General features: G+C 37.0%; 1 protein-coding gene across 1 annotated transcript; it reads right to left on the reverse strand.

Annotated features, from left to right (window-relative positions):
* Positions 1-12,559: 12,559 nt before the first annotated feature.
* LOC132599880 (VQ motif-containing protein 25-like) lies at positions 12,560-13,231 on the reverse strand. Its single transcript, XM_060313048.1, has one exon. The coding sequence runs from the start codon at positions 13,182-13,184 to the stop codon at positions 12,693-12,695; it is 492 nt and encodes a 163-aa protein (XP_060169031.1). The 5' UTR covers positions 13,185-13,231; the 3' UTR covers positions 12,560-12,692.
* Positions 13,232-27,256: the final 14,025 nt, after the last annotated feature.

The following is a 27,256-nucleotide window of genomic DNA, read 5'->3' on the forward strand; positions in this document are numbered from 1 at the left end:
CTATACATACTTATATATATGTACTATATACTATATATACTTATATATATATGTATAACTTATTATATATACATATCTACTATATATACTATATATACTTAATATATTTGTACTATATACTCTATGTGTATAACTTAATATATATACTATACATACTTATATATATGTACTATATACTATATATACTTATATATATATGTATAACTCAATATATATACTAAATATATGTATAACTTAATATATATACTATATATATGTATATATATGTATAACTTAATATATATACTAAATATATGTATAACTTAATATATATACTATATATACATATCTACTATATATACTATATATACTTAATATATATACTCTATATATTTATATACTATATATACTTATATACTATATATACTTATATATGTGTATAACTTAATATATATACTTATATATCTACCTTAATATATACTTAATATATATACTCTATATATTTATATACTATATATACTTATATATGTGTATAACTTAATATATATACTATATATACTTATATATATGTACTATATACTATATATACGTACTTATATAGTTTTTTTTTTTTTTTTTTACCGGTTTAACCGGTCCGGTTCCGGTTTTACCGGTTTAACCGGTTCCGGTTTCCAAAATATTGGAACCGAACCGGTAAACCATTAAACGGTTAACCGGTTCTACCGGTTCCGGTTCCGGTTTAACCGGTTCGGTTACCGGTTAAAACCGGTAATGGCAAACCGGTTGCCAGGTCTATAAGTAGGTTATGTTATCTAGAGAAAAGACATCATTTGATTCCTGAACTTGGCACGAAAACTTAGTTTAGCAACTAAACTTAAGTTGTATTTATTTAACCCCCTTAACAACTTTCAAGTTAATTAAATACCCCCTTAACGGCCTGGACCAGATGAGATCTAGGTGTTGTTCACCACTCGCCTGATGATTGGTCCACGTCATTAAATATTTTTTTAATTATTTTTATTTATTTAGTTTTTCTCTTTCTTCTTCATTCTTTCCCTATTTTATTATTTTATTAAAAATGGACCCCATGACCCCTGAACCCCCTTCTCCTTCTAACCCCCAACCCCCGCTCCCTCTCCTTCTTCCCCCAAATCGCTGCTGCTATCTTCTTTTTTCTTCAACAACTTTTTTTTTTTTTTTTTAATATTTCTTCTTGAATTTGAAACCTTGAATTCTTCAACAACCCTATCAACAAGATTCTTTTTTTATTAGTTTTCTTCATAATTCATAAAACATTTAGAATCAAATTTATGTTTTGTTGCTGGGTCAATTTGTTGTTATGGTTAGGGTGGGCGTTCGGTTTTTCGGTTCGATTTTATCAAATTTCGATTTGGCTATTTCGGGTTCGATTTTTTGAAGGTGGACACCGAACACCGAACCAAACTAGTTCGGTTCGGTTCTTTCGGTTTCGGTTTTTTAAAGTTCGGTTCGGTTTCGATTTTTTCAATTCGTTTTTTTTGATATAATATTAGAAGCGATTCCATTGACACTAATTCATATTCTCAAAAGCAATAAAACATAAAACTGATAAATTGAAATCAAAATCAAACAAACAGGATACACAAAAACAGGAAACTATAATCATGATATAGGATTACTAGGTGTTATATATATACCGTAAGAATAATTAAGAAAACACATAAAGGACATACATTAATCCTAAAGACACATCCTAGTTACCTTTCTTTGTTAAGGATATTTAATTTTCTCAATTGAAGTGGAAAATTAGGGATACAAATGCAAAAGAGGACTTATTACAATTGGGTTTTTTTGCTTTAAACTTAATGGGCCTGGACTATTTTAATTTTTTTTGGGTAATGTATTAAATTTCGGTGCGCGTTCGGTTTTTCGGTTCGGTTTTATAAAACTTCGGTTCGGCTATTTCGGTTTCGGTTTTTTTACGGTGAACACCGAACACCGAACACCGAACCAAACTAGTTCGGTTTGTTAAAATTTCGGTTCGGTTCGATTTTTCGGTTTTCGGTATTTATGCCCAGCCTAGTATGGTGGTTCGCCGGTGGAAGGAGAACAGTGATTGTCACGACCCAACCCCGTAGGCCGTGACTAGTGCTCGAGCTGAGCACTCAAACGCATTCTAGCATGACAGAAGCCGACGAGGCTTTATTTCAAATTTAGATAATTTCCAAAAAAAATTCGGCAGAGTTTCCTTTGTTTTACGGACTATCCCATATACCCTGCACGCAGAAAATACCAACAAAGGCCACACGGGGCCAACAAAGCAACATTTAAATATATGCGGACCGGCCGCCGCGGCGAATGGGATCGCCCAAACACAACATGAGCACACAACTGTACAGAAAGACCCCAACCCACAAACATGTCCACAGACCTCTAAACAGACTGACAGAATCATATGACGGGACAGGGCCCCGCCGTACCCATGAACGAGAATATACATATATAGAAGTGACAGACTATACCAAAAGATGGCTCTCAATAAAAGAGCGCCCCAAAATAGCAGAATAAGATCCTAAGCGGACGGATCAGCAAACCTGTCGTCGGTACCTGCGCGACATGAAAACGCAGCCCCCGAAGAAAGGGGGTCAGTACGAAATATGTACTGAATATGTAAAGCCTGAATTACAGAAACAAGATCATAACTGGTACAGAACATACATAAAGTAAACAGAAAATCCAAAGTATCAGATACAAAATTTCAAAACATGCAGAGTGTGTACAGAAACATATGTCATATCAAATCCGGCCCCTGCCAAGGGGCTCGGCAGACAGAACGTGGCCACCCTCCCGACGCTGGTGCCACAACACAGAAGAATCAGAATAGGGGCATAACCCCGTAGCATAATATGTCATATCAAATGGCCATAGCAAATCATATCAGAACAAGCGGACATGGCACATCATACTCCACAAACCCATGTACGCGTATACCTGCCCCCTCACATCGAGGCACGACGAACAATGCAGAGGATCACGCTTGACAACATATCCTGGCCCGGGCTCAGTGTGGGAATCATTGGGGCATCCACGAATGGAGTGGTGAGAGAGTAATGCAATTAAAATATCATAAATGTTTTCAAGGACTCAATGAGGCATGTCAAGGGCAAACAAATCCAATTAAGTCGGACGAGATCATAATGAAAGCATTTCGGACATCATAATAAATCACAGAAGTATAACCTTCCTGAAGTCGTTCCGAGTGTCAAAATAATTTATCAGACTTAATAGAATATTTAAAACCATATTCGTTAGGTAATTAAAAGGGTAGTCAAAACGTTTCTTTCAAAAATCGCTCGAAAGGAAGACTTTAGTACATTAAGGGCAAAACCGGGAATAGCGGGCCCGCCTCGGGACAAACAAGGCGGCGGGCTCAAATTATGCCCTCTAAGCTTATGGGGTCACCTAAAAAGGTTCTACGACATTCTATGGCTTTCCAAGTAATTTAGAGCAAATCTGCATATTCTTACGAAAAGCATACCAAGATGGTTCAATTCTACTGAAGGAAAAGACGAGATTTTCTCTTGCGGATTCCGATGGCCAGGAAATCTTTCGAGGCCCGAATCCGACCCTAACACACCAAGGGCATGCCAAGGGAAGAATTGGGGTAGCTTTACATACCTTTTGAGCTTTTTAAGTCTATCCAAGCTCACTTCCCGTTTCGTCAAAAATCTGCAAATGGTCACATTTACCAATTGTGAGTTATGGATGCCATGATTTCAACTTAATGCATATTTGTCTACCGAAATTTCGGCAGCACTTCCCCTATACATATAGCACTCCCGAGAATTCAACTCGGCTAGAAACCATCAACAACAACCCAAACAACAACATCAACATCAACAACAACCATTAAAGACACAATATCCTTCAACTAGTCATCTTTCTAACAAGTTGACATAACCTTCATTCCAACCCAAACTTTCAAACTAATATCAATGATTTCACATTCATTATCACTCAAGATCATCACAATATAGATTTAGAAATATTTCATATCATTTTCCTTAAGTTATACACTCGATATACATATTATACAACTTTCCGTCAAAGTCATAACTTATGCAAAACATCAAACCTTTGGCATACAACTTCATAACATGTTTCCAACTTCCGAATTCATCAATGATCATCACAATTAACGACCAAACAACTTCGTTTTCTCAATGTCGGAAAATCATACTAAAACGACATAAGTTTTTACATTCCAATTCAATACAAACTTATATCATTCTAACTTCATTTACATTGCAAACATCACAATAACACACTAAACAACTTAATTCCTTTCTATCCCAAGCCAAACACACCCTACGGCCAACATGCCCATTTTATCAATATCAACTAAATTCATCCAACTTTCAATTCCCATATGCATTTCATCACAATCACAACTAGAATATAACATGAATTCAACACATTGTGGCTATACAATTTGTACATACCCACGGCTACACACTTACAACACACACCCACTTTACAAACTTCCATTTCTTCATACAATCAACACATTTCTACATACTACAACACAACCAAGACTTAATAACACAAAGATAAGGGAGAAATTCTTACCTTTTCCTCAAGTCTTCTTCACTTGGAGATATGATTACTTTGAAGAATCTAAAGCTTCTCCCTCCAAACCAACTATACCAAGTTACAAAGGGACCTTGAATTAGTGGAAATCCAACAAGAGAAAATTTTTTAAGACAAGATTTTTGGGGGCTAATTTTTCCTCCACAAACCCGAGACCATCTTTCTTCTTGCTCTTGTTCTTGGCTTTCTATCCTTGTCGATTTTCTTGAACCTTCTAAAGAGATAAAGACTAGTATATATAATTAGCACATGGGAAAATTAAATAAGGCCATGGGTTTTGGGCCATAGATGGCCGGCCACCCTTCAAATAAATGGGCCTCATTTTGCTTCACATTTTACAAGCCCAATGACTTATGAACCATATTTTGTAATTCCCGAAACTAATTTCTAAAATTCCAAATTTGTCCTTGGCCTCATTCGACACTTTCACATTAATATTCTTTCATACACAACTCCTATGTCAAATAAAAGTTAGTTATGGCCTTATTTCTTACAAGACAAGATTATTTCCAAATTTTCCAAAGGTGTGAAAACACGGGATATAACAGTGATGGTGGTGGTTAGCCGGTGGAAGTCGTTCTCCTCCTCCTAAACCCCCCACCTCCGCACGCTCCTATCCCTCTACTTCTTCCCCAATCCCCATTTGGGGAATCCATAAATCAACAACATCAAACTATACCCAACATCATATACTTCTCTCCAAAACGTCATCTTTTTTCACCCATTATTATTATTATTATTTGCAACTCCATTTCTTCCATAACCATTTTAGAGGCTCTTCCTCAAAATTAAAGACCATCCCATTTGAAAGACAAACTGTGCAATTTCTTCATTTTTTGCTATTGCTGCTGCCCCCATCCCTCCGCCCCCACTCACCCCTCATCTCCCTCTCCTTCTTCCCCATCGTTTCAAGCATACCACAGCAATTCAAATGATTTTTTTGCTTTGTGTGCTTTGTAACTGAAGATATGAAGCTTCAAAGGACGAAATTGTAACAAAAAGTGGAGAAATAAGTGATTTTGATAAGTGGGTATTGTTTAAATTGGGGAATTTTCAGAAATTGGGTTTGAACAACAACAACAACAACAACAACATACCCAGCAGTGTATTCTTTCTTAGTGGTAATAAAGTAAAGGTGAAGGAATTGCAAATGGCATTAAAATCATTACTCGATTCTTCAGTTATTAGGGCAGAGTTCATTAGTTTCCCCTCTTATATTTGTTATTCAATGGCATTTACGTTAGCTTATTTTGTTCTTCAATGGCATTAACGTTAACTTATTGTATCTGCTCTCTTCATTTATCTAGAAAAAGAAAGGAAAAACAATTAAAAAAAGAAGAACAAAGAAGATGAGGATAGAGAGCAGATACAGCGAGAGGATGGGGAAGAAGGAGATGGATGGCAGGTTTGCGAGGGGGGGGGGGGGGGGGGTGTTGGAAAAAGGAGAAAGGGAAAAGAATAAGAAAGAAAAGGAAAAAGTTAATTTAAAATTGAAAATAAAATATTAAGAAAATCTTAATATATCATCCAATTAGAAGATGACATATCTACAGTTGGGATCACTTTTAGTGTTATTTTTTTCCTCCCACGCGCTTTTAAGAAATTGGGTACACTTTCTTGCCAGTCATCCGCTAAGGGGGGTATTTAATTAACTTGAAAGTTGTTAAGGGGGGTAAATAAATACAACTTAAGTTTAGTTGCTAAACTAAGTTTTCATGCCAAGTTCAGGGGTTAAATGATGTCTTTTCTCTATTATCTATTACCCGGAAAAAAGAGAAGTAAAACGAGGGAGGTGAGATCGTCTCATAAACCACAAAAGAAAAATATATAAGGCTTAATGCATATGCGGCATCCTAAACTTGTTTTTTTTTTTTTTTTTTTTTTTTTTTTTTTTTTTTTTTATCATTTTGACACCTCAACTAAGTGTTGTTCCTATTGAACTCCTGAACTTGGCCTCAAGTGTGTCTATCAAACACAATCCGACATACATAACACATATGGTGAGTTTTATTTTTTTTAGCCTTGCGCGATAGTATCAATTGCATCCTACGTGGAAAATTCAACCAATTAAAACACCTCGCCCATTTTAATTATACACATCAGATATTAAGTTTGGTTTTGGTTTTTTCGTTTTCAGTTTTGGTTTCCAATTTTGGTTTCTTATTTTTCAGTTTTTGATTTTCCAGTTTTGGTTTCTTATTTTTCAGTTTTAGTTTCCAATTTTGATTTCTTATTTACCAGTTTTGTTATTTGATTGGTTCAAGTGGTGGTTCTTCACTTGTATATGACACTGGAGCACATTTCTTCCTATCTGATGAGTATAATTAAAATGGGTGCGATGTTTAATTGGTTGAATTTTTCATGTTTGATAGACACACTTGAGGTCAAGTCAGGGGTTCAATAGGAACAACACTTAGTTGAGGTGCCTAAATGGAAAAAAGAGACAAGTTTAGGGGGCGGCATATGCATTAGAACATGTCAAGTTCCCATGGATTTGATGTCAGCATCAAACAGACAACATTAGAACATTTGTCATGTATAAATTGATGTGATGTAAACATCAAGCAAATAATATTAAGCTCCCATTTGGCCATAGATTTTGAAAAGTTGAAACTTGAAAATTTGAAAAAATTTGAAGTTTTGTGAGTGGAAGTCCCAAAAACTCAAAAACTGATCTGGACTAGTTTTTGGAACTTGAATTTTTTTTGAAAACAGATTTTTAGACTTTGATCCAAAATATATGGCCAAACAGATATTTAAAAATAAATTTTCAAAATTTGATCCAAAATGGCCAAACGCTAACTAAGTTACGTTTTTTCTTGTCCCGTAAGTTTGTCATGTCACAAGAAGGGATAAAATATGAGGAATTAAACCATATGAATAGGTAACGTGTTAGATAGCATATGCCATTCAAGGAAAATAACACTGTCAAATAGACAACATGTTGCAAATTGTGATGGATCCAAATCACTATCGGACTTGTTTGTATATTTGCAAATTGCAACTACTGCGTACAAATCATCTTTCGCACTCGAAGAGTTGAAGTTGAAGTTAGAATCCAAGTAAAATATACATCAACTTTAGCTGGTTGATGAACACTTTTTTTTTTTTTTTTTTTTGATTTCCCTCTGGTGTCCGGTACCCGCATTGGCACCTAACTAATCCAGATTCGTGCCGGGTAATCCCACACTGGGGGGCAAAGCGCTCCCTAATAAGGGTGACTCCGTACCCAAGGGGCTCAAAGACTTCGGAAACAAAGTCATCTTTAACTTTCTCATATACCAAAATATACCTGATCTCCAGGTTTTAAATTTACAATATTACTTCATGCTCTATTGTTGTTACATTTACCTAATCCACTTTTATTCATACTTGGAAGCAAGAAAAAACTTATGTTCATACTTCTGCGATGCTCAATTATTTGAATTTTCTATAGAGAGAGGAACTAAGATTTAGTTTGTGGTTCTTTTTTCTGTTTTTATTTGTCTTTGAAATAAGACTAAGCAACCAAAACCCTCTTCCCTTAATTAGGATATTCCTAATATGAAGACAAAAGTTTAGAAGAGCTAAAGATCCTCATCAGTGAACACCTATACAATGCAGCAACAAGCCATTCAAGTGCAACCAGAAATTACAATATACAAGGGACGATACATAGAGTTTTGTAGTCCATAGTTACATAATTACTACTATATATTACATAATGGAGAATAACAATTTTTTAGTCCTCGCATAAATTTTTTTGTCTCTTTTTATCCCTAATTGAAGTTTTTATGTCTTTGTGCATTCTCACATATTTTGATAAATTTTAAGAACTTTAAGGAATCTTTTAATGCCAATAAAAATGATGATGTCATGAGAAAATATTATTAAACTTTTTTTAAATTGTAGTTTACCTTAAGAATTTATTATAGACACATAAAGAATTATCCTATTATTTAAATTCTATCCTAATATAGGCTTGATTATTGAATTAAGATATTTTTCTTATAATAATATTTATTATTTCTTGAAGTTATTTACCAATTTTCATTTGCTATTTTAAATTTTTATTCGTATGGTTAAACGTAAGTTTTTTCTTATTTTCTCCTGTAATTTTATGTCGTACATGCTCGCAAAACTAAGTTATTGATAAAGGTTTCACTTAAGATAGGATTAAGTTTTAAATTAAAAGAATAAATATACTTAAACTTATACATTGTTAAATACTTTAAAAATGTATCAAAAATGTAAATTATAGTCATTTCGTCTCAATTGAAAAATGAACTCCGAAGTATGGTATAATCAAATTTTACATGCGCACGCTTCTAACATAAATTTTATCTAATAAATTACTATATTAAAAGAGGAACTATGAAATATTATTTTTATATAAATTCTGAAAATATTTGAAAAAATACTGTAGTTAAAGAAAACACTATTTCATTTCCAAACAATAACAATATAGACAATTTCAAAAAGTTTTAAATATTAAAATATTTTACAAAATACGGATAATCAATGTTTTATGTAATTTAGGACAAAATAGCTAATTTCAACATAAAAAAGTTATTACAATGTAAATTTCATAAAATGGTTCATTAAAAAGAAAAAAATGTTATTTTTAACATGCATCATTTGGAAGGAAAAAAGAAAGTTTAAAGTAAGAACAATTTAATTTCATTAACTTTTCAGTATTTTCTATGTGATTTATTTTGAAAGAATATCTACAAAAATATCTAGTAATCAGAGGCGGATCTAGGATTTAAATTTTAGGAGTTCAACATCTTAAATTTTAGCACTAAACCTTTATATTTCTAAAGTTATGGGTTTATATCTACTATTTATTGTAATTTTATTAAATTTTTACATATAAATTGATACCTTGCATCGAAAGTTTGGGGTTCAATTGAACCCTAATCTATAGTGCTCCATCCACCTCTGCTTGTATTATCAACGCTTTTAATTATTTATATTTATTTATAAGTTGACTTTATTGATTTCATCATACAATAATATTTTTGCATTAAATACTTTTGACTTTAATTTAATTGAATGCTGTAATATCTTTTGGTAAAAATTAAGTTAGCCAATGTGGGTTCAATTCAAAGAAACAAATGAAATTAACTTAACATATGAAAAGCTCATCGGAGACTTTAATCTCAAAAAAAAAAAAAATAAAGTAAAAAGAAATTAGAAGTGCTTTCAATTTTTTTATTTTTAAAAACACATCTAATATGTAAACTAAGAAAAATGTTTTCCTTTCACTTTCAGATACGTTTTTGTACTTTAATATTTTAGAAGTCTTTTAAAAGTGTCAAATTGATGTTACAAAAACAAAGAACCAAGAGCGAACTTTTTTACAAAAATATCTACAAATTAAAATTTTGACGTTGGTTTGGGCCCGGACAAAAATTTTGAGGTTTATCTTGTTTATTATTATTTTAAATTAATCAACCTTTTCTTCTTCTGCTTTTCCGCCCAGAAATATAGTACATGGACTTGATGGCAGTCGACTTTGTAACTAATAGTGATGTTTACTTAATAGATTGTTAATCTCAAGTCAACTTATATTAAATCAGCTAAATTTTCATCTTTATCCTTTTTATTTATTAGTATATCTTTAATATGTCATGGAACACAGACTTTTATAATATCTTTAAAAAAATTAAAGCACCGCCAAGAAGGTGATGGATTTTCCCTCCTCAAGAGTCAACTTAAAATGGCACGAGGGAGGAATTTTACCATCTTCTCAACTTATTACAATTTTTTACATTTTGTTATACCATTTAATGATTATCTCTTGCTTATGTGGAGGAGTAGGTGGTGTTTCCTAATTCAATTATCATGTCAATTAAGTTCAAAAGGATTATGTTGCAATGTCTTTCTCATATGCAATTAACTTACATTTAATAGCTAGACTTAATTGTATTATGAAAAAAAAAACTTGACTAGGATTATACATTATTGCTATTGATTAATCTTAAACTCTTAAATAAATGTTATCTTTACTATCTGAACCCCTAGAGGTTAAGCTCAACGTAACGCTTATATTGATAGACAGATTTTCTCGTCTTATATATTCATTCTTTATTTTTCATATTAGAGTGTTGCAAATTGTAGTAGAAGCTATAAGCTGGAATTAGGTTTAGTACTTAAGCTCTTAGCTGGAAGTTGCTCTTAACTAATTGATTGTTTAGGTTTAAGCAGAGTGTCCGGTTTGCGAACACTTGACTTTCTGTTATAAAATGCTCTAGAAATTGTAGTTATAACAATTAAATCCAAAAGTCGTTGTTTACACATTATATATTATCCGCATTATTATGTGGTGGAACCCCTTGATTTCCATTAATTTAAAGTCTTAACGAACACTCACACAACTAAGTTTCTTAGGAAAAAGAAATGGATGCTTGAAACACTCTTTTGCCCATTTATCTACTTAATTATTATTCCCTTTTCCCTCCAAATTACTCAGGATTCGATCCAAATTAAAGATCATTATAGTAGCCTATGTCATTACATTTAGGCGTGACTAACTCTGACATTTAGTTCTTCCCCTAACATTTTAAAGTATCAACAAACAGTAGATTAATTTATAGTTATATACTTCACCAGATTTGCATTAGCTATGTCATCAATTTGCATTAGTTAGGTCATTATTAACTCCTGGATTTTATGGATGAGAAAATTCCAAAGTACATTTTCATGCATCCACATTTACTGACTCTAGTTGTAAATTTGAAAATAATAATTAATATAACTTAACTCTAGTTGATGAAAATACTTAATTAGTAATTAAGGGATCTTAAATTTTTAGCTAGGCGGTTAAAAAAAAAAGTCACCCGCCACTAGTCAGAACGGTTTGTGGTCGCCGCGGATGTATACTCAATATATAACAAGTGTATAATAAATCCATAAGCAAGAAAGTTCAACTACGGGTGGACAAGAATTTTAATAATTCTCTTCCTCCAGGTCTGCGAGCATTCCATATTTTTCTTACTTGCACATACTCGTGAAAGGGAAAAAGCAGGCCAATTCACGCATCTTCCGCAAAGTATGAATGAGCTGGAATGAATACTACACAGAGTAATTAAGACCATGACACCTAATGGAATGTTACGTTTAATCGATCCTATCAAGATATATTGATCTTGTTCATGAATTAACGAAAATGTGCAAAAGCTCTATTAATTTACCTCTGCTATTCTAGGCTAAAATTTACAATAAAAAAATACGCGATTATTCTTTATTGTAGATTGTGTTGGACTTTTATATATGTAGCGTAAAATCTTAATACTGTAGTAACTGACTTGACCATCGAAGATTTAAATCATGTAAAATTTGGACCATGATATGTAATCATTAATTCACTGAACGAGCATATTTCCATGTACATTGCCAACCCATGTAATATGCGAGGATTCCTTGTTAAAGGTTCTTTATATAGGAGAAAGAACATGCTAAAATCCCAAGTTGCTTCTAGAAAAAGGTCCTAAAAACCTTCGGCATTAATAAATGCACAGATTAGTTTATGTTTCAGTTTTCACCAACATCACTGCATTGAGTGAAAAATGCTATATATGCTCAATAGTACGAAATTACATTATCAATTTTTTCTTGTTGATTCTTGAAATAGACAATAAAATATCGAAACCCTCTGCAGATTTTTTGGGGACGTTCTTGCTGAAACATATCGTCGATAATCTCTGGAATTTTCAATAAACGAATTCCATTGGAAATTTCTTAAGAATACGCGTGTTTCTAGTAGTTCTTGCCAAGACTAGGGCATTATATAACAAGAGCTTTTAATGCTTCAAGAAAAAAATAAGATTTAAGAAGGGGTAATGAAAAAAGTATATCAAAGAATCACAAAGATGTAAACAAAAATACAAACAATTGAAGAAACACTATATTCACATGTATGAATCTTCTCTACAAAATGGAGAAAACAAAGTCAATCAGCATCTGCCCTCACACTATATGTCTATATCCCCACTCCAAATCCAACCAAAAAAAAATATAATCAAGAAGTCGTCATGGTCACCCAATTCCTGCACACTATTCAGTTAAAAGAAATATCATAGAATTTAAGAAATTTTTTCTTCTTAGCAAAGGGGCATCTCACCAAACATATTAATCTGAGTAGGCTTGAAATTAGGAAATAGAGGATATTCACCTAAGTCTTGAATAAATCCTTCCATTGATCCAAAACCACTCAAAAACCCATTTGATGAATTTTCAACACTTCCATATGTATCTTCACTTACTTCCTCTTTCATCCTGTAATTAGTATCTTGTAACATGTTCATGTGTTGATGTTGTTGATGATGATCTTGTGGTGATGATTCTATGTTCTTTTTCCTTTGGCTTATGTCCTTTTTCGTCTTTTTTCCTTTGACTTGTTGTGCAGCATTCTTCCCCGTGAGCCTTTGTACAAGATCGCGAAAATGCTCAACGTCTGTTTTGATGATCTCTGGTGCTATTATATGAATTATTCGGATTTTCGGCTTCAATTTGGATATTGTGTGTGAATCTCTATGTAGACTGTGCTTAGAACAACTTGGGCTCATGGTTGCACTTGTGATCACTTGCTTCATCTTCCCCCTTTTGAGCAAAAGGAAAAATTGGAATTTAGAGAGAGAAATTAGAGGATATTGTTGGAATTAATGTTGGAAGAATAGTGAGAAGGTATTTAAATAGGAGTAATACTTGAGGGTTGAAATTGGTTTGGAAGAAAAAATCCAAGTTTTGCCTTTTGGAAGCATGAATTGGACGGATTCTCTCATTGGAGAGGCTAAAATATTGCACCTAAGTATTATACTCCCTCCGTTTCAATTTATGTGAAGTATTTCAGAGTACGAGAGTTAAACTTCATAACTTTGACCTAAAATTTTGACTTGAATTTTTTAAGTTTGTAAAAATAAAATTTATATATTTAGAAACTATACTTTAATAAAATTTATATATTTAGAAACTACATTAAAAGTACTATAAGTCATGGTAATTTATAATTAAAACTAGTAAATTTACCCGCGCTTCGCGCGGTCAATAAACTTCTTTTAATACATGCAGACGAAAAAATGAAAGTAACAAATATATGCAAGATATACATATGAAAGATCTTTTAGAAAAATTAATATATAAGAGAAAAGATACGAAACGGGAAAAAACCTTCAATAGAAGCATCTCATATGTGTTTTATAAGTTTATAATAGAGTTCTCAAGAAATAGTCCTCCACTCATATAGGAATAACTTTTCATATATATGCATATAAAAGTTAGTTCTATGATCAATATTGCTTAAATTATGTAGGAGTATATATTATTCTTATAAATTTGATCGATATAGAAATAAATTTTCTTGTATATGCATGTTAAAGTTAATGACTTAATTGTATCATACATATCCATTTTTTCTAGTTAGCTGCAGCACTTTCCATATAAGCAGTTTCACACAAAGATTGGAACGAAAACAAACATATGCTTAAAAACGTATGATTATAAATTTTTCATAAGCAAATTCTATTTAGAAAAAAAAAAACCATATCTTTGAGTAAAAGAAATCAAATTGTTGGTAATTCAACATTTTAAATGCATGATTAATATTGTGTTACCGTGTTGAGTTGGACCTTGATTAATCGGAGCGTCAATGCAAGTATCGGACACCGCGTGAGAAGCCAGGAAAACAATAATGTTGTATTACTGCAAATAGTGAAAGAAGTCTGTAAAACGCGGGTTTGTGTAGGTTGGATTATCAAAGGAAGTGCAAAATGGCTTACCTAAAACAATAAAAATCAATGCTTGTACATGTATAGTTTTAAAACCAAATAAATTGGTTCCGGAAACCAACTTCGAGTGGCTCTAAATAACAAATATATTATAAGGTTGTCTTGTTTGACAATATGGGTGTTGGAACTATCAATCCCGATTACTTTAACTTCTATAGGTTGTCAATCTTAAAAGGATACATACATATGTGAGGTGATCGTTCTTTTGGAAGAACTCCAAATTTGTCCTTGCATTTAAGTTGGACACTTTGTTTCTGCCATGATTGGTGCTATCACTTCCGTTGCCCGCCTCGTTCTCTTCACACAACTTGTTACCGTCTCCAGTGTCGTCGGTGTATCCGTGTTTAATTTGATGGCTTCTCCGAAATTAAAGAGCACATACCATATTAAATGAAACTCGTTTAATTCAATACGTGAGCAACGAAACAACTAATAGACAAAATACTGAGTAGTACAATTAACATAAAATGAGGTGGAAAAAATATATGTTGAAGAGGAAAAGAGAATTTGCTGGCCAGTGGGAGGGAGAGGTAAAGGAGAAGGACGGAAAGTGAAGAAAAATAGTTTTAGTTGGAAAAGGGAAAGAGGAATAGTAATTAACAGAGGGAGGTTTTAAAACTGCCAATTTAAAAGGCGCGTCCTTTTAATTTTCTTTAGCAAATTAAATGGCAAAAAAGGAGTAAGAGGCAAAAAAAATAGGAAAAAAGATAAATATGATTTCTGATTTTTTAGAGCGCCACGTAGGCGAGCCTATTGCCTGCTTTTATATATATATATATATATATATATATATATATATATATATATATATATATATAAGATAATTTAGAAAAAATGTAAGGAAAGTGTGGTCAAAAAACCACCTCGTAGACTCCCAAATAGTAAAAGGTTTAGATAAATTGAAACGGAGGGAGTATTAAATAGGATAGTAGTAGTAATCTAATAATCAATGTTTTATGTATAGAATTGGGATTCTCTTAGTTCATTTTTTTTTTAACTTTCCAACTTTTTGGTTCTTCTCCTTTCCCCCAAGAAATATAATTTGTTGAGTTTACGTGCGTTGCCATGTAATTGAACTTTTGAGATGTAACGATCGAGGAATATAGTAGAATATATGGATATGATTCCTCTACTCAAAAATCTTAAATTCAAGCTTTAAAAGTGGAAAAAGTCTCGGATCTCTCAGAACTCAAATAAAGATCCCTTTTGTGGTTCTACAATTTTGTATGTTATCACCCAAGGTTTACGGTTTAATGGTGTCGGTGAGAGTCTCGCGCATATTGGACGATGCACATGGTGAGTTTAACTTTCATAGTGTCTTTTTATAATACTCCAGCCTTCATTCTAAATTATGTACGTTGTTAATAAAAAAAAAATGTACATAGCAATATATTCTTTTTAGTCCGACCCAAATTCGATAATGATAACTCTCTAAAATTTAAAAATAATTTAATTTAAATTTCTCATTTCCCGCTTAATGACAAAATTTTATATTTACGTGCACAAATATTGGTGGCGTATATAAATACCACATAAATTTAAATGGGGATTCTCACTTAATGATAATGATAGGTTCCCCTCTCATTTGACATGTCGACGTTATCGCTAGCTAGCAACTTCGATAAAGAAAAACTGAATCATTTTCATAGCTTAGGGTACATTAATTTCTATTGGATAAAAATGAATCATTTTCTTAGCTTACGGTGCCATAAATAGGAAAGAAGGAAGGAAAATATTTGTTACAACATCACGCGCAACGACTTTATTAACTGATAGGTTTACTCTTGAGTTTTCACAACAACAATGGATGAAATAATTATCTGAAATATAGTTCTTTTTTTTTGCTTGTAGGTAATACTCCATATGTTTCAATTTATGTGAATCTATTTCTTTATTAATCCGTACAAAAAAGAATGATCTCTTTCTATATTTAGAAACAATTTACCTTTATGCAATGATTTACAACCACACAAAATATATGTGACTCATTTAACACCACAAGTTTAAAAGTCTTCTTTACTTTCTTAAACTCTGTACCCAGTCAAATGAGTTCACATAAATTGAAACGGATGGAGTAATTAAATTTGACAAATTGATTTATAATATTATTTCCACGTCTTGTGAATTCATTTCCCTTTTCCACATTGGAGAGTATTACAAGCAACTTGTAGTATAGCTGTCAGCTATTTATATTAGGGTTTAGCAATTAAGCTCTTGGTTGCAAATTGCTTTTATTTAACTAATTGACTTTTTAAATCTCAAAGACTTAATGCTACTTATAATATATTCAGTAAACTCCTAGTGTCAAAAATTAAATCCCAAAATTCCTCTGCTAACACATTATTGTTCACATTATGCTGTTGTGGAACCCCTTGATCCCTAAAGTCTTACAAAGATTTACAACTGGAAAACTTAAATATCATCTTTAATTGCATCACATGTTCTAGTAAAACACTTATTTCACCATTTCTCAGCCTATTAGTATTCCATTTTGACCCAAAATTACAAAATTGGTGGAACTTAGGGCCAATCTAACTTAATTACAGATTTTACCTTTCTTAAACAGAAATTCCCTCATACGATAATTAATTTAGTTGAAATCCTAGAAGTTAGAATACCTACCTACTGTTGGAATAACACCAACATTGTTGACGAACAATAATTGATCATCAGATTTCTAGATTCTCTTTTTATTATTAGCAAACATTATTAATTTTTCCTTTCTTTATTATCTTCCCCGTTCACGTAGCTGGATAAGATTGGATCAATATAATCAATATTTTAGATGACTAGCTAGCAAGTGGGAGACAAGAACTGCTCCTACTTTGATAATGCATTTGATATTGATATTGTATACTTACTGATATACGAAATGCCTGCTGCTTCACCATGATATCAGATAAAAGATCAGAAGTGTTTTGCACCTCCAAGTAGGGAATAATGATAATAATAATATATAGATAATATTGTTTACCCCGGTTTTGGATAATCAATTGAATTTGTAAGTGGGTATAGGATATGTGCTTGAATCTCAATATGTACCGTAGGGAGTAGAGTGTATGGACGTTATGTAGCAATAGCGATTGATGAAGAGTATTAATGCTTGTTAAATGACATGCAACACTTATTTGAAGAGATACAATAAAAATGCAAATGATCGCTATGAACCGAATCAGATCTTAGAGAGAGAGAAATTGTATCTATGTTTTGCTATTACAAGTGCTCTAGGAAAAATAAAGAAGCCAACCCCCATCAAGGAGGGGGATGAGCTCTATTTATAGTGTTGCCTCTATGGGTCTCCTACAATACAAATCATTAAAATAATAATAATAAGGACAACTCTGAACGGATTTGGTGGGATTAGGTTGGCCGTACAGTCTGACACACGCATGGTTGGTTGTTGACCATGGCGGGACGCTACTGACGCGTGGCTTTTGTGCAACGCAACGGCATGGATACTCGGGGTAACGACCTCGAGCAACTCGGTGATGAAGGAACCGGACCAAATGGTCCCCCCGATTAGCTCCGGACAAGCGTTCCTCTGGTTCAGAACGAAGGTCTTCACGTATGTTCTTGGTCCCTCCGGTTTCTCGTTTCACTGGTTCGACTCACATCCGGTTTTTACCGTATACAGATAGTCCCCACACTTCTCGGATCACCGATCTTTCGGAGTAACGGGAAGTGGATGAATCACGATCCGGTGGTTCTAATGGCTCATCGTTATCTTCTCGTTTTGGCGGGAACGGTTGCATCACGTCCCCTCTCCGGCCACGTGTCTCATGCCAAATGGCCGGTCCTGACAACCGCCGCATGCACGTCGTTTCAAATCATTCCACATTAATTACGGGACACGTGGCGCTCCCCGGTTGGCTGGAGAATCGTAACCGTCACAGCCCTGTGCCTATATAAGGCTCTTTCCCTCTCCTTTCCAACATTTTCACGATCCATCTTCTCTTCATCTTACACTATTTAATGCATTTCTTCATCTTCACCATACACAGTTATCTTCATAGAAAATCTGCTGTTGATCCATTGCCTTATATTACGTGAGAAAGAATCAACTTTGTCACCGTTTCTGCTAACTATTCTTGTTCGAGTGTTGCTTGCTTCGTACTTTGTCATCATTCGAATCATCAGTTCCCTCATTCTTCTTGAACTTCTCTTCTGAATCTTCATCCTCTCATATTTTCGAAATGTCCGAAACCACCTCTTACGACATTCCCTCGGTTTCATCCCCAGGAGCCGAGGCTGTATCTCCGGCTAAAGCAAAGAGCTCCTTCGAGCCTATGGCTTCGGACATTATACCGGCTAAATTCAACTTCAACAAAGACCTCGAAGTTGAAAAACCTTCGTCGGTGTCCGACAGGGGGTTCGATGTGAGGCGATACCCCTCCTCCGTTACCGAGGATAAGCTCGAGCTGGTCCAGGATGACTGCGGGTGGAACACACTCTCGGTTCAAGTTTTCGCCCCCGGGCCTGATGAATTAGTTACCGACCACCGGAGAGGCTTTTTGTATGTTTACACCTACCCCTTTACTCTCAAACTCGGCCCTCCGATTGACCCGGTCGTCCTAGACATGTGCCGGACTTACGGCTTGACCTTGGCCCAAATCGGTCCGATCGTTTGGAGGGTCGTGGCATGTCTCCGGCTGCTGGCCAACAACGCCGGGAAAGAGTTCACGTTGGCCCACTTGATACGCCTATTGTTATGTCCCGGGATAGAGACAGGAGGCCGCCCAAGAGGGCCAGGTCCGCGGGGTATTCTGGAGATTCTCGAGGCGGACAGCCTCAGCAGCAGCCGTCAGGCAGATATTTTCCTCCGTCAGGCCGGGGTACACAGTCAGCCAGCAGACGATTTGATAGTGCAGGATCATTTGGGGCCGGTCAGAGTTCCAGAGCATCAGGTTCCCAGACAGTCAGAGGTTCCAGCCATTCCAGACCACCCAGGCCCCGTTGTTCTTATTGCGGGAAATCACACCCAGGAGAGTGCTATCGAGCTACCGGAGCCTGTTTTTCTTGCGGCCGTCAGGGCCATATAATGCGTGATTGTCCGATGTCGAGTGGTTCTGGTAGTGCAGTTCAGCCGACGGGATCAGCCGCAGGTTCATCTTCTACTCCCTCAGTTATGCACCCTGCAGGGCGAGGTATGCCGGCACAGGCGGGTCGCGGTCGAGGCCGTGGCAATGCTTCAGGTTCTAGCGGTCCTTCGAACCGCATATATGCATTGGCTAGCCGCCAGGATCAGGAGGCTTCGCCAAATGCTGTTACAGGTACTTTACTGGTTTTCTCCCGATCTGTGTATGCATTGATTGATCCCGGTTCTACTTTATCATATATCTCTCCACTTGTTGCTAATGAAATTGAGATAGAATCTGAGCCGATAGATCCTTTTGAGGTAGCTACACCTGTAGGGGATTCTGTTATAGCCAGACAGGTTTATCGAGATTGTTCTGTTATCATATATGATCGTTGCAATAAAGCTGATTTGGTAGAGTTAGATATGCTGGAATTTGATGTTATTGTGGGCATGGACTGGTTAGCTTCTTGTTATGCTAATGTTGACTGTCAAAAGAAGGTAGTCCGTTTCCAGTTCCCAGGGGAACCAATTCTAGAATGGTCCGGGAGTACAACATCGCCGAGGGGTAAGTTTATTTCATACCTCAAGGCTAAGAAAATGATTCAGAAAGGTTATATTTATCACTTGGTTCGTGTGCACGATACTACAGCCGAGACACCTACTCTGCAGTCAGTTCCGGTTGTCAATGAATTTTCAGATGTATTTCTAGATGAGCTTCCGGGTCTTCCGCCTGAGCGAGAGATAGACTTTGCTATTGATTTGTTACCAGATACGCAGCCCATATCTATTCCTCCGTACAGAATGGCACCGACAAAATTAAAAGAATTGAAGGAGCAGTTGAAAGATTTATTAGACAAAGGCTTCATCAGACCCAGTACCTCGCCCTGGGGAGCGCCAGTATTATTTGTGAGAAAGAAAGATGGGTCACTGCGGATGTGTATTGACTACAGGCAATTAAATAAGGTGACTATAAAGAATAAGTATCCCCTCCCCCGGATTGATGACTTGTTTGATCAGTTGCAGGGTGCTAAATACTTCTCGAAGATAGATTTGCGTTCGGGGTATCACCAGGTACGGGTACGAGAGGCAGATATTCCGAAGACTACTTTCAGGACCCGGTACGGGCATTATGAATTCAGAGTGATGTCTTTTGGGCTGAGAAATGCTCCAGCGGTATTCATGGATTTGATGAATCGGGTATTTCAACCGTTTCTTGATATGTTCGTGATTGTGTTTATTGACGATATTTTGGTTTATTCACGATCAGCAGAGGAGCATTCGGATCATCTGAGAACAGTGCTTGGCACTCTTCGGCAGTGGCAATTATATGCTAAATTTTCTAAATGTGAATTCTGGTTAACCTCTGTGGCATTCTTGGGGCATATTGTCGGAGCAGATGGTATTCAGGTTGATACGCAGAAAATTGAAGCTGTACAGAATTGGCCCAGGCCTACTACACCTACAGAGGTACGCAGTTTTCTGGGGTTGGCCGGTTATTACAGAAGGTTCGTAGAGAATTTTTCTTCTATTGCGGCGCCATTAACAAAGTTAACTCAGAAGGCAGCAAAATTTCAGTGGACTGATGCCTGTGAGCGCGGCTTTCAGATGTTGAAGGAAAAATTAATTACAGCTCCAGTGTTAGCTCTTCCAGAAGGGTCAGATGGGTATGTGGTTTATTGTGATGCCTCTGGTATGGGTTTGGGTTGTGTGTTGATGCAGCACGGTCGAGTCATAGCCTATGCTTCCCGGCAGCTCAGACCGCACGAGAAGAATTATCCCACTCACGATCTGGAGTTAGCCGCGGTGATTCATGCTTTGAAGATTTGGCGGCATTACTTATATGGGGTCCACGTTGATATTTATACGGACCATAAGAGCCTCCAGTATATTTTCAGACAGAAAGAATTGAATTTGTGGTAGAGGCGGTGGTTAGAGTTGCTGAAAGATTATGATGTTGATATTCTATACCATCCAGGGAAAGCTAATGTCGTAGCAGATGCGCTTAGCCGCAAGTCCATGGGCAGTTTGATTGATGTACAGTCTGGTAAGAAAGAAATGGTTCGTGATATTCATCAGTTAGCCAGCCTTGGAGTTCGCTTAGCCGATTTTGGAGATACTGGGATTTCTGTTCGAGGAGTGGCCTAGTCCTCTATTCTGGGTGAGATAAAGCGGCGTCAGTATGAGGATCCTGTTCTGATGCAGTACAGAGACACAGTCCGTGACAAAGAGGAGACCCCGTTTGAGATTTCATCTGATGGTGTACTATTATACAGGAGCAGCTTATGTGTACCTGACGTCGCGGGACTGCGATGACAGGTTATGGGTGAGGCACATCATGCCAGGTATTCTGTTCATCCAGGGTCGACGAAGATGTATCACGATCTGAGATGCCTGTATTGGTGGGACGGTATGAAAAAGGACATAGCAGAGTTCGTTGCCCAGTGCCCTAATTGTCAGTAGGTGAAGATTGAACATCAGAAGCCCGGTGGGTTATTGCAGGAGATGGAGATTCCGACGTGGAAGTGGGAGATAATTAATATGGATTTTATTGTAGGTTTGCCTCGCACTCCACGCGGGTATGACTCCATATGGGTTATCATTGATCGGTTGACAAAATCAGCCCATTTCCTTCCAGTTCGGACTACCTACTCAACTGAAGATTATGCCAGGCTATATATTAAGGAGATTGTGAGACTGCACGGAGTTCCAGTGTCTGTTATTTCCGACAGAGGTGCCCAGTTTACAGCGAATTTCTAGAGATCATTTCAGGAGGGATTGGGGACCCAGGTGAGCCTGAGTACAGCATTTCATCCTCAGTCCGACGGACAGGCCGAGCGCACTATTCAGACATTAAAAGATATGTTGCGTGCCTGTGTTATCGATTTCAGGGGTAGCTGGGATGATCATTTGCCGCTTGTTGAATTTTCTTATAACAACAGCTACCACTCCAGTATTCAGATGACACCATATGAGGCTTTGTATGGCAGGAAATGCAGATCTCCGATCGGTTGGTTTGACGTGGGTGAGATTCAGTTAATTGGTCCAGATGTGGTCCAGCAGGCAGTCGATAAGGTGAAACTGATTCGAGAGCGACTACTAGCGGCCCAGAGTCGACAGAAATCTTATGCTGATAAACGACGTCGACCGTTAGAGTTTCAGATTGGCGATTGGGTGTTCCTGAAAGTGTCGCCTATGAAAGGTGTTATGAGATTTGGCAAGAAAGGGAAGCTCAGTCCGAGATATATAGGGCCTTATCTGATTATTCGTAAAATAGGCAACGTGGCCTATGAATTGGATCTGCCAGCTGATTTGGGAGCGGTACACCCGGTATTCCATGTTTCTATGGTTCGTAAGTGTATTGGTGACCCTTCCAGAATTTTTCCTACAGATGATATACAGGTCACAGAGGAGCTATCTTACGAAGAGCGACCTATAGCCATATTAGACCATCAGGTAAGAAAGTTGCAGAATAAAGACGTGGCTTCTGTTAAAGTGCTGTGGCAGAATAATAACCGAGAAGAAATGACCTGGGAGGCTGATGAGCAGATGAAGAAAAAGTATCCTCACTTATTTCCAGTACCTTCAGGTAATTCAAATTCTTTATTTGACTATGTCGATATGTGAATGACTTGTATGTGATGGCTAAAGAAGAAACTCCCCCGAATTTTTGGTAAGACCCGTAGAATTAATCCAACATTCGAGGACGAATGTTCTTAAGGGGGGGCGGGGGGGGGAGGATGTTATGTCCCGTATTTTTATACATTGGGACAACCCGGATTAATTATGATAATTTAGGGCCAAGACTATTCCGGGATTTGAAGTCGGGACTTTTGACTTTCGATTTTATTGTGAGACATAAGTTGTATATGAAATTGTTGACATTGAACACTTAGGGAAAATTGGGACCCAATTCATAAAAATTGGAATTAAAAATCTTGCCCACAAGGGGCCTTGTAGCCGTGTGGTCCATTAAATGGTCCCACACATTTGTGTGGCCAATTTTAATTGGTCCACTACATGTGTGGGCCATGAACACTTGGACACCACATATAGACTTAAAAAGATGAAGACCAAGTCATCTTTCTTTCATTCCACACTTCAACACTTAGAAAATATCAAGACTTTGGAGAGCAATACTCCCTCCAACTCTCGGCTAGGACCATGGAAAATCAAGATCATTTCTAACCTCTCTAAAAAAATTTCTTTGGTATAAACCCACTATTTTGAGGTCTCTAAGTAGCGTGGAAGCATTGTTGGAGCGATCAAGTCATTCGTTTAAGAGATCGCAAACCCTAACCCATTGTGGAATTGAAGAAGAAAGGTAAGTTTTGATCTTTTTTTATGTGTTGTGAATATTTTATTCATGTTGTAGTATGTTGATATGGATGAAAATCATGAAATATGGCATGTGGAAGTTGAGCCGTGTATGGTAGGAGTGGGCGTGTAAATGGGTGTTGTGTAATTGAGTTGATGAATAAATTCTTGTAGCATGTTTGATTGTTGTAGAGTGGAGAAGAGAATAAAAATCATCGATATATGTATATGTGTGTAGTGTGGCCGTATATAGCCCCCAATGTATGTTGAAGATCGCATTAATATCGCTTAGCGTTTTAGTTGTCGTCGTTATGAATTCTAGTTTGGAATTGAGTGTTTGATGATTCAAGAATGATGTTGTAATTGTATGGGCTGATTTGAGGCTTATTGTGTGTTTGATGAAATGTGTATATTTATGAGAATTATATCGTTATATTGTGGATTGTTGATACAAATCATGAATTGAAATTGAGAAGTGTGGCATAGGGGCTGCTCTCGGTTTTGGGGACTGTTTTCGGCCAAAGTGGGAAAAATTATTGGGTCGTTGGAAATGTTATGTGAATTGTTTAGAATGTCTTTGAATATTGTTGGTAAAGATTCGGGTTGGTAATTGAATGTATGGTGCGATAATGTGGCTTGAATGTAAGCCGTCGAGTTAATTATTATGAATGTTGTTGAATGATGAAAAATAGAGTATTAATGTAATATTGTCTTTCGGATTGGTTATTGGAGTTGCTAGGTTGGTTGGTTGTTGTTGTTGTTGTTGTTGATTTTGGACGAGTTAAATTCTCGGGTTGGCCTATTTACAGGGGAAATGCTGCCGAATTTTCTGTAGAATTTAGTGCTAGTTTGAAATAAATTGCTTAAGTGCCTACGTTTAATATTGGATATTCGTTGGCATATTTGTAGACCTTGGGGAGCCCGAGGCGTAGATTGGGATTAACTTTAGATCGGCTATCTTGGAGTGTGTACGAGGTATGTAAAGCCCAATCCTTCTTTCTTTTGGCATGCCTTAGTTTTCAATAGGCTAGATTATAAGCCTTGAGGAAAATTCTAAGATTCGAAATCCGAGCATGTTATGATCCTTATACATTCCTTGGCACTCTTATGTATGATTTGATGAAATATGAACCATTATGTCTTTGAAATAATCGCTTTCCGAACTTTGCATAGAAAGGTTTCACTTTAAAGAATTTCGTAATTTTTGAATGCCATATCTTTTGCATAAAGGCTCGGATTGCTCCAATATTCTTATAGGAGTTTGCATGATGTATAATGAGTATGTTTTCCATAGGCGGGCCCGACTCGGGTCAATACCCGTCCGTGGGTCCCGCGACTTTCCTTTATGTAATTCGGGAACTTTTGAAAGACTTCGTTATGACTATTATTTCGATTTTCAAGTATGATCATTTTACTTATGTTTGAGTTCATGATAATGATTTTATGCATATGACTACTCACGACTCTACTCGTGCATTCTGTTATCCCTTTCGCCGAGTCCCGGGCCGGTTCTGTTGTCGTGCGCACTTTGATATACTCCGGAGTTATGCTGTGTTTATGGTTCACCGAGCTACTCGCTAGAGGGTCGGGTTCCACTTATATTTGGTGTTATGCTGTGTATGGTGTTATGCTGTGTATGGCGCTATGTTGTGTTATGATATGTGACGGGGATACGGAGATTTGAAACCTTCCGGTGTTATGCTGTGTTATGGCGCCATCGACGAGCGGGCGACCATATTCTTCTGTACCCTATGCATGACTTACATATTTTTAAAGTAAACATTTTGATATGTCGGATTTGTACTTACTCTCTGTACTACTATTTCGCTTATGCCTCAGATTTGTTTTTGTATCTTCTGTTTTGCATACTCAGTACATATTTCGTACTGACCCCCTTTCTTCGGGGGCTGCGTTTCATGCCCGCAGGTACAGACGCACAGTTTGGTGACCCACCAGTTTAGGACACCCTCTTCTGCTGTTTGCAGTGCTCTTCTTATTTCAGAGCATATATTTTGGTATATATTCGCTCGCTGTGTATGTATATATTTGTTCAGGGGTACGGCGGGGCCCTGTCCCGCCATATGTTTCTGTTGGTCTGATTAGAGGTCTGTAGATGTATTTGTGGGAGTGTGTGCCTACTTCTGTTCAGATGTGTTTGTATGATCCTACTCGTTATGGCAGCCTCGTCGGCGTGCATTTTGTATATGTTGTGGTTATGGCAGCCTTGTCGGCGTGCACTTTGTATATGTTTTGGGGCCGTTGTGCCATTTGATAGCTTTGCCGGCTTTTGATATATATATATATATATATACGCATATGGTTGTGTTGAAATGCGTTTCCAACAGTTTGATACAGTTTGAGACGGCATATAGTATTTATGGTCGTATATGCTATTTGTATGTGATTCGATATGGATAGGTACGTTTGGGTGCTCAACTCGGGCACTAGTCACGGCCTACGGGGTTGGGTCGTGACACCTATATTCCCCGAGGGTATTCCGGGGCGGCGTAATAAAATTGACCAAACGCAGCCGGAACCCCTTTTTCTCGAAGATGGACGAGGACAGAGACCGAGGCTGGCTGGAGCGGTTCGTCCGGGTACGGACCTCGGACATCATCCCGGAAGATTACATGCAATTCCCTGAAGAGTGGAACAACAAGCGTAAGCCTGAACTTCGAGCTATTGCCTTTGTATGTTTTGTCTTTCTTCGGCCTCATTCTCTCACCACTTTTCTTATTTTGGTTAGCCAACGGATACGTTCCTCCGGTAGTCCGCAATCTTAATGAATGGGTCACGACACTCCTCAGCCAGTATGACCATGACAATCGGACATGGACTCACCTTTCACGCGGCCGATGGGTCGCGCAAAACCACGGTAGTATTTTGTTTTTACCCGAGTCTATCACATCTCTTGTTATCTGTAGCCGTCGCCCCCTCCAACTTGCGCTAACTTCTTCAATTTTCAGGTCTGCCAAAGGGCTCGGTGGATCCAAGATCGGAATTTGGGGGTGCGCCCACAGCATTGGCACCCGAGTTTGACACAGCGGGCTCGTCTCGTATTCTTGCCGATGCTGCAAAGAGGAAGAGACCCTCCGAAAAGGGGCAGAAGCCTAAAAAGAAGGCGAGGAGTGTCGCTCGGTCCTCGAGGGACGAAATAGAGCCCGATATCGTCATTTGGAGGGTCGGCGCAACCCCTTCCGTGGCTCCAATACCGGAGGAGGCTGTCTCCGTTCCACCCCTACCTTCTGTTGGCGAAGGTCTCTTGGTTCCTGCTCCATATCCAGGTGCGGAAGAAATTCTTTCCCTAGCTCCTCTTCGATCGATTGACTTTGTTGACATTTCAGGTGAAACTTCTTCGGAAGATACTCCCCTGCAAAGGACAAAGAGGCCCCAGGAGACAGCTGCTGCTGAAGCCGAACAAAGGACTGGGCCGGAGCCGGAGGCCGAAGTCCCCGTAGATGCCCATCCGATCCCCGAGCACGAGCCTGCT

This window comes from Lycium barbarum, chromosome 6, assembly GCF_019175385.1.
Source record: "Lycium barbarum isolate Lr01 chromosome 6, ASM1917538v2, whole genome shotgun sequence".
Taxonomy (NCBI): Eukaryota; Viridiplantae; Streptophyta; class Magnoliopsida; order Solanales; family Solanaceae; genus Lycium; species Lycium barbarum.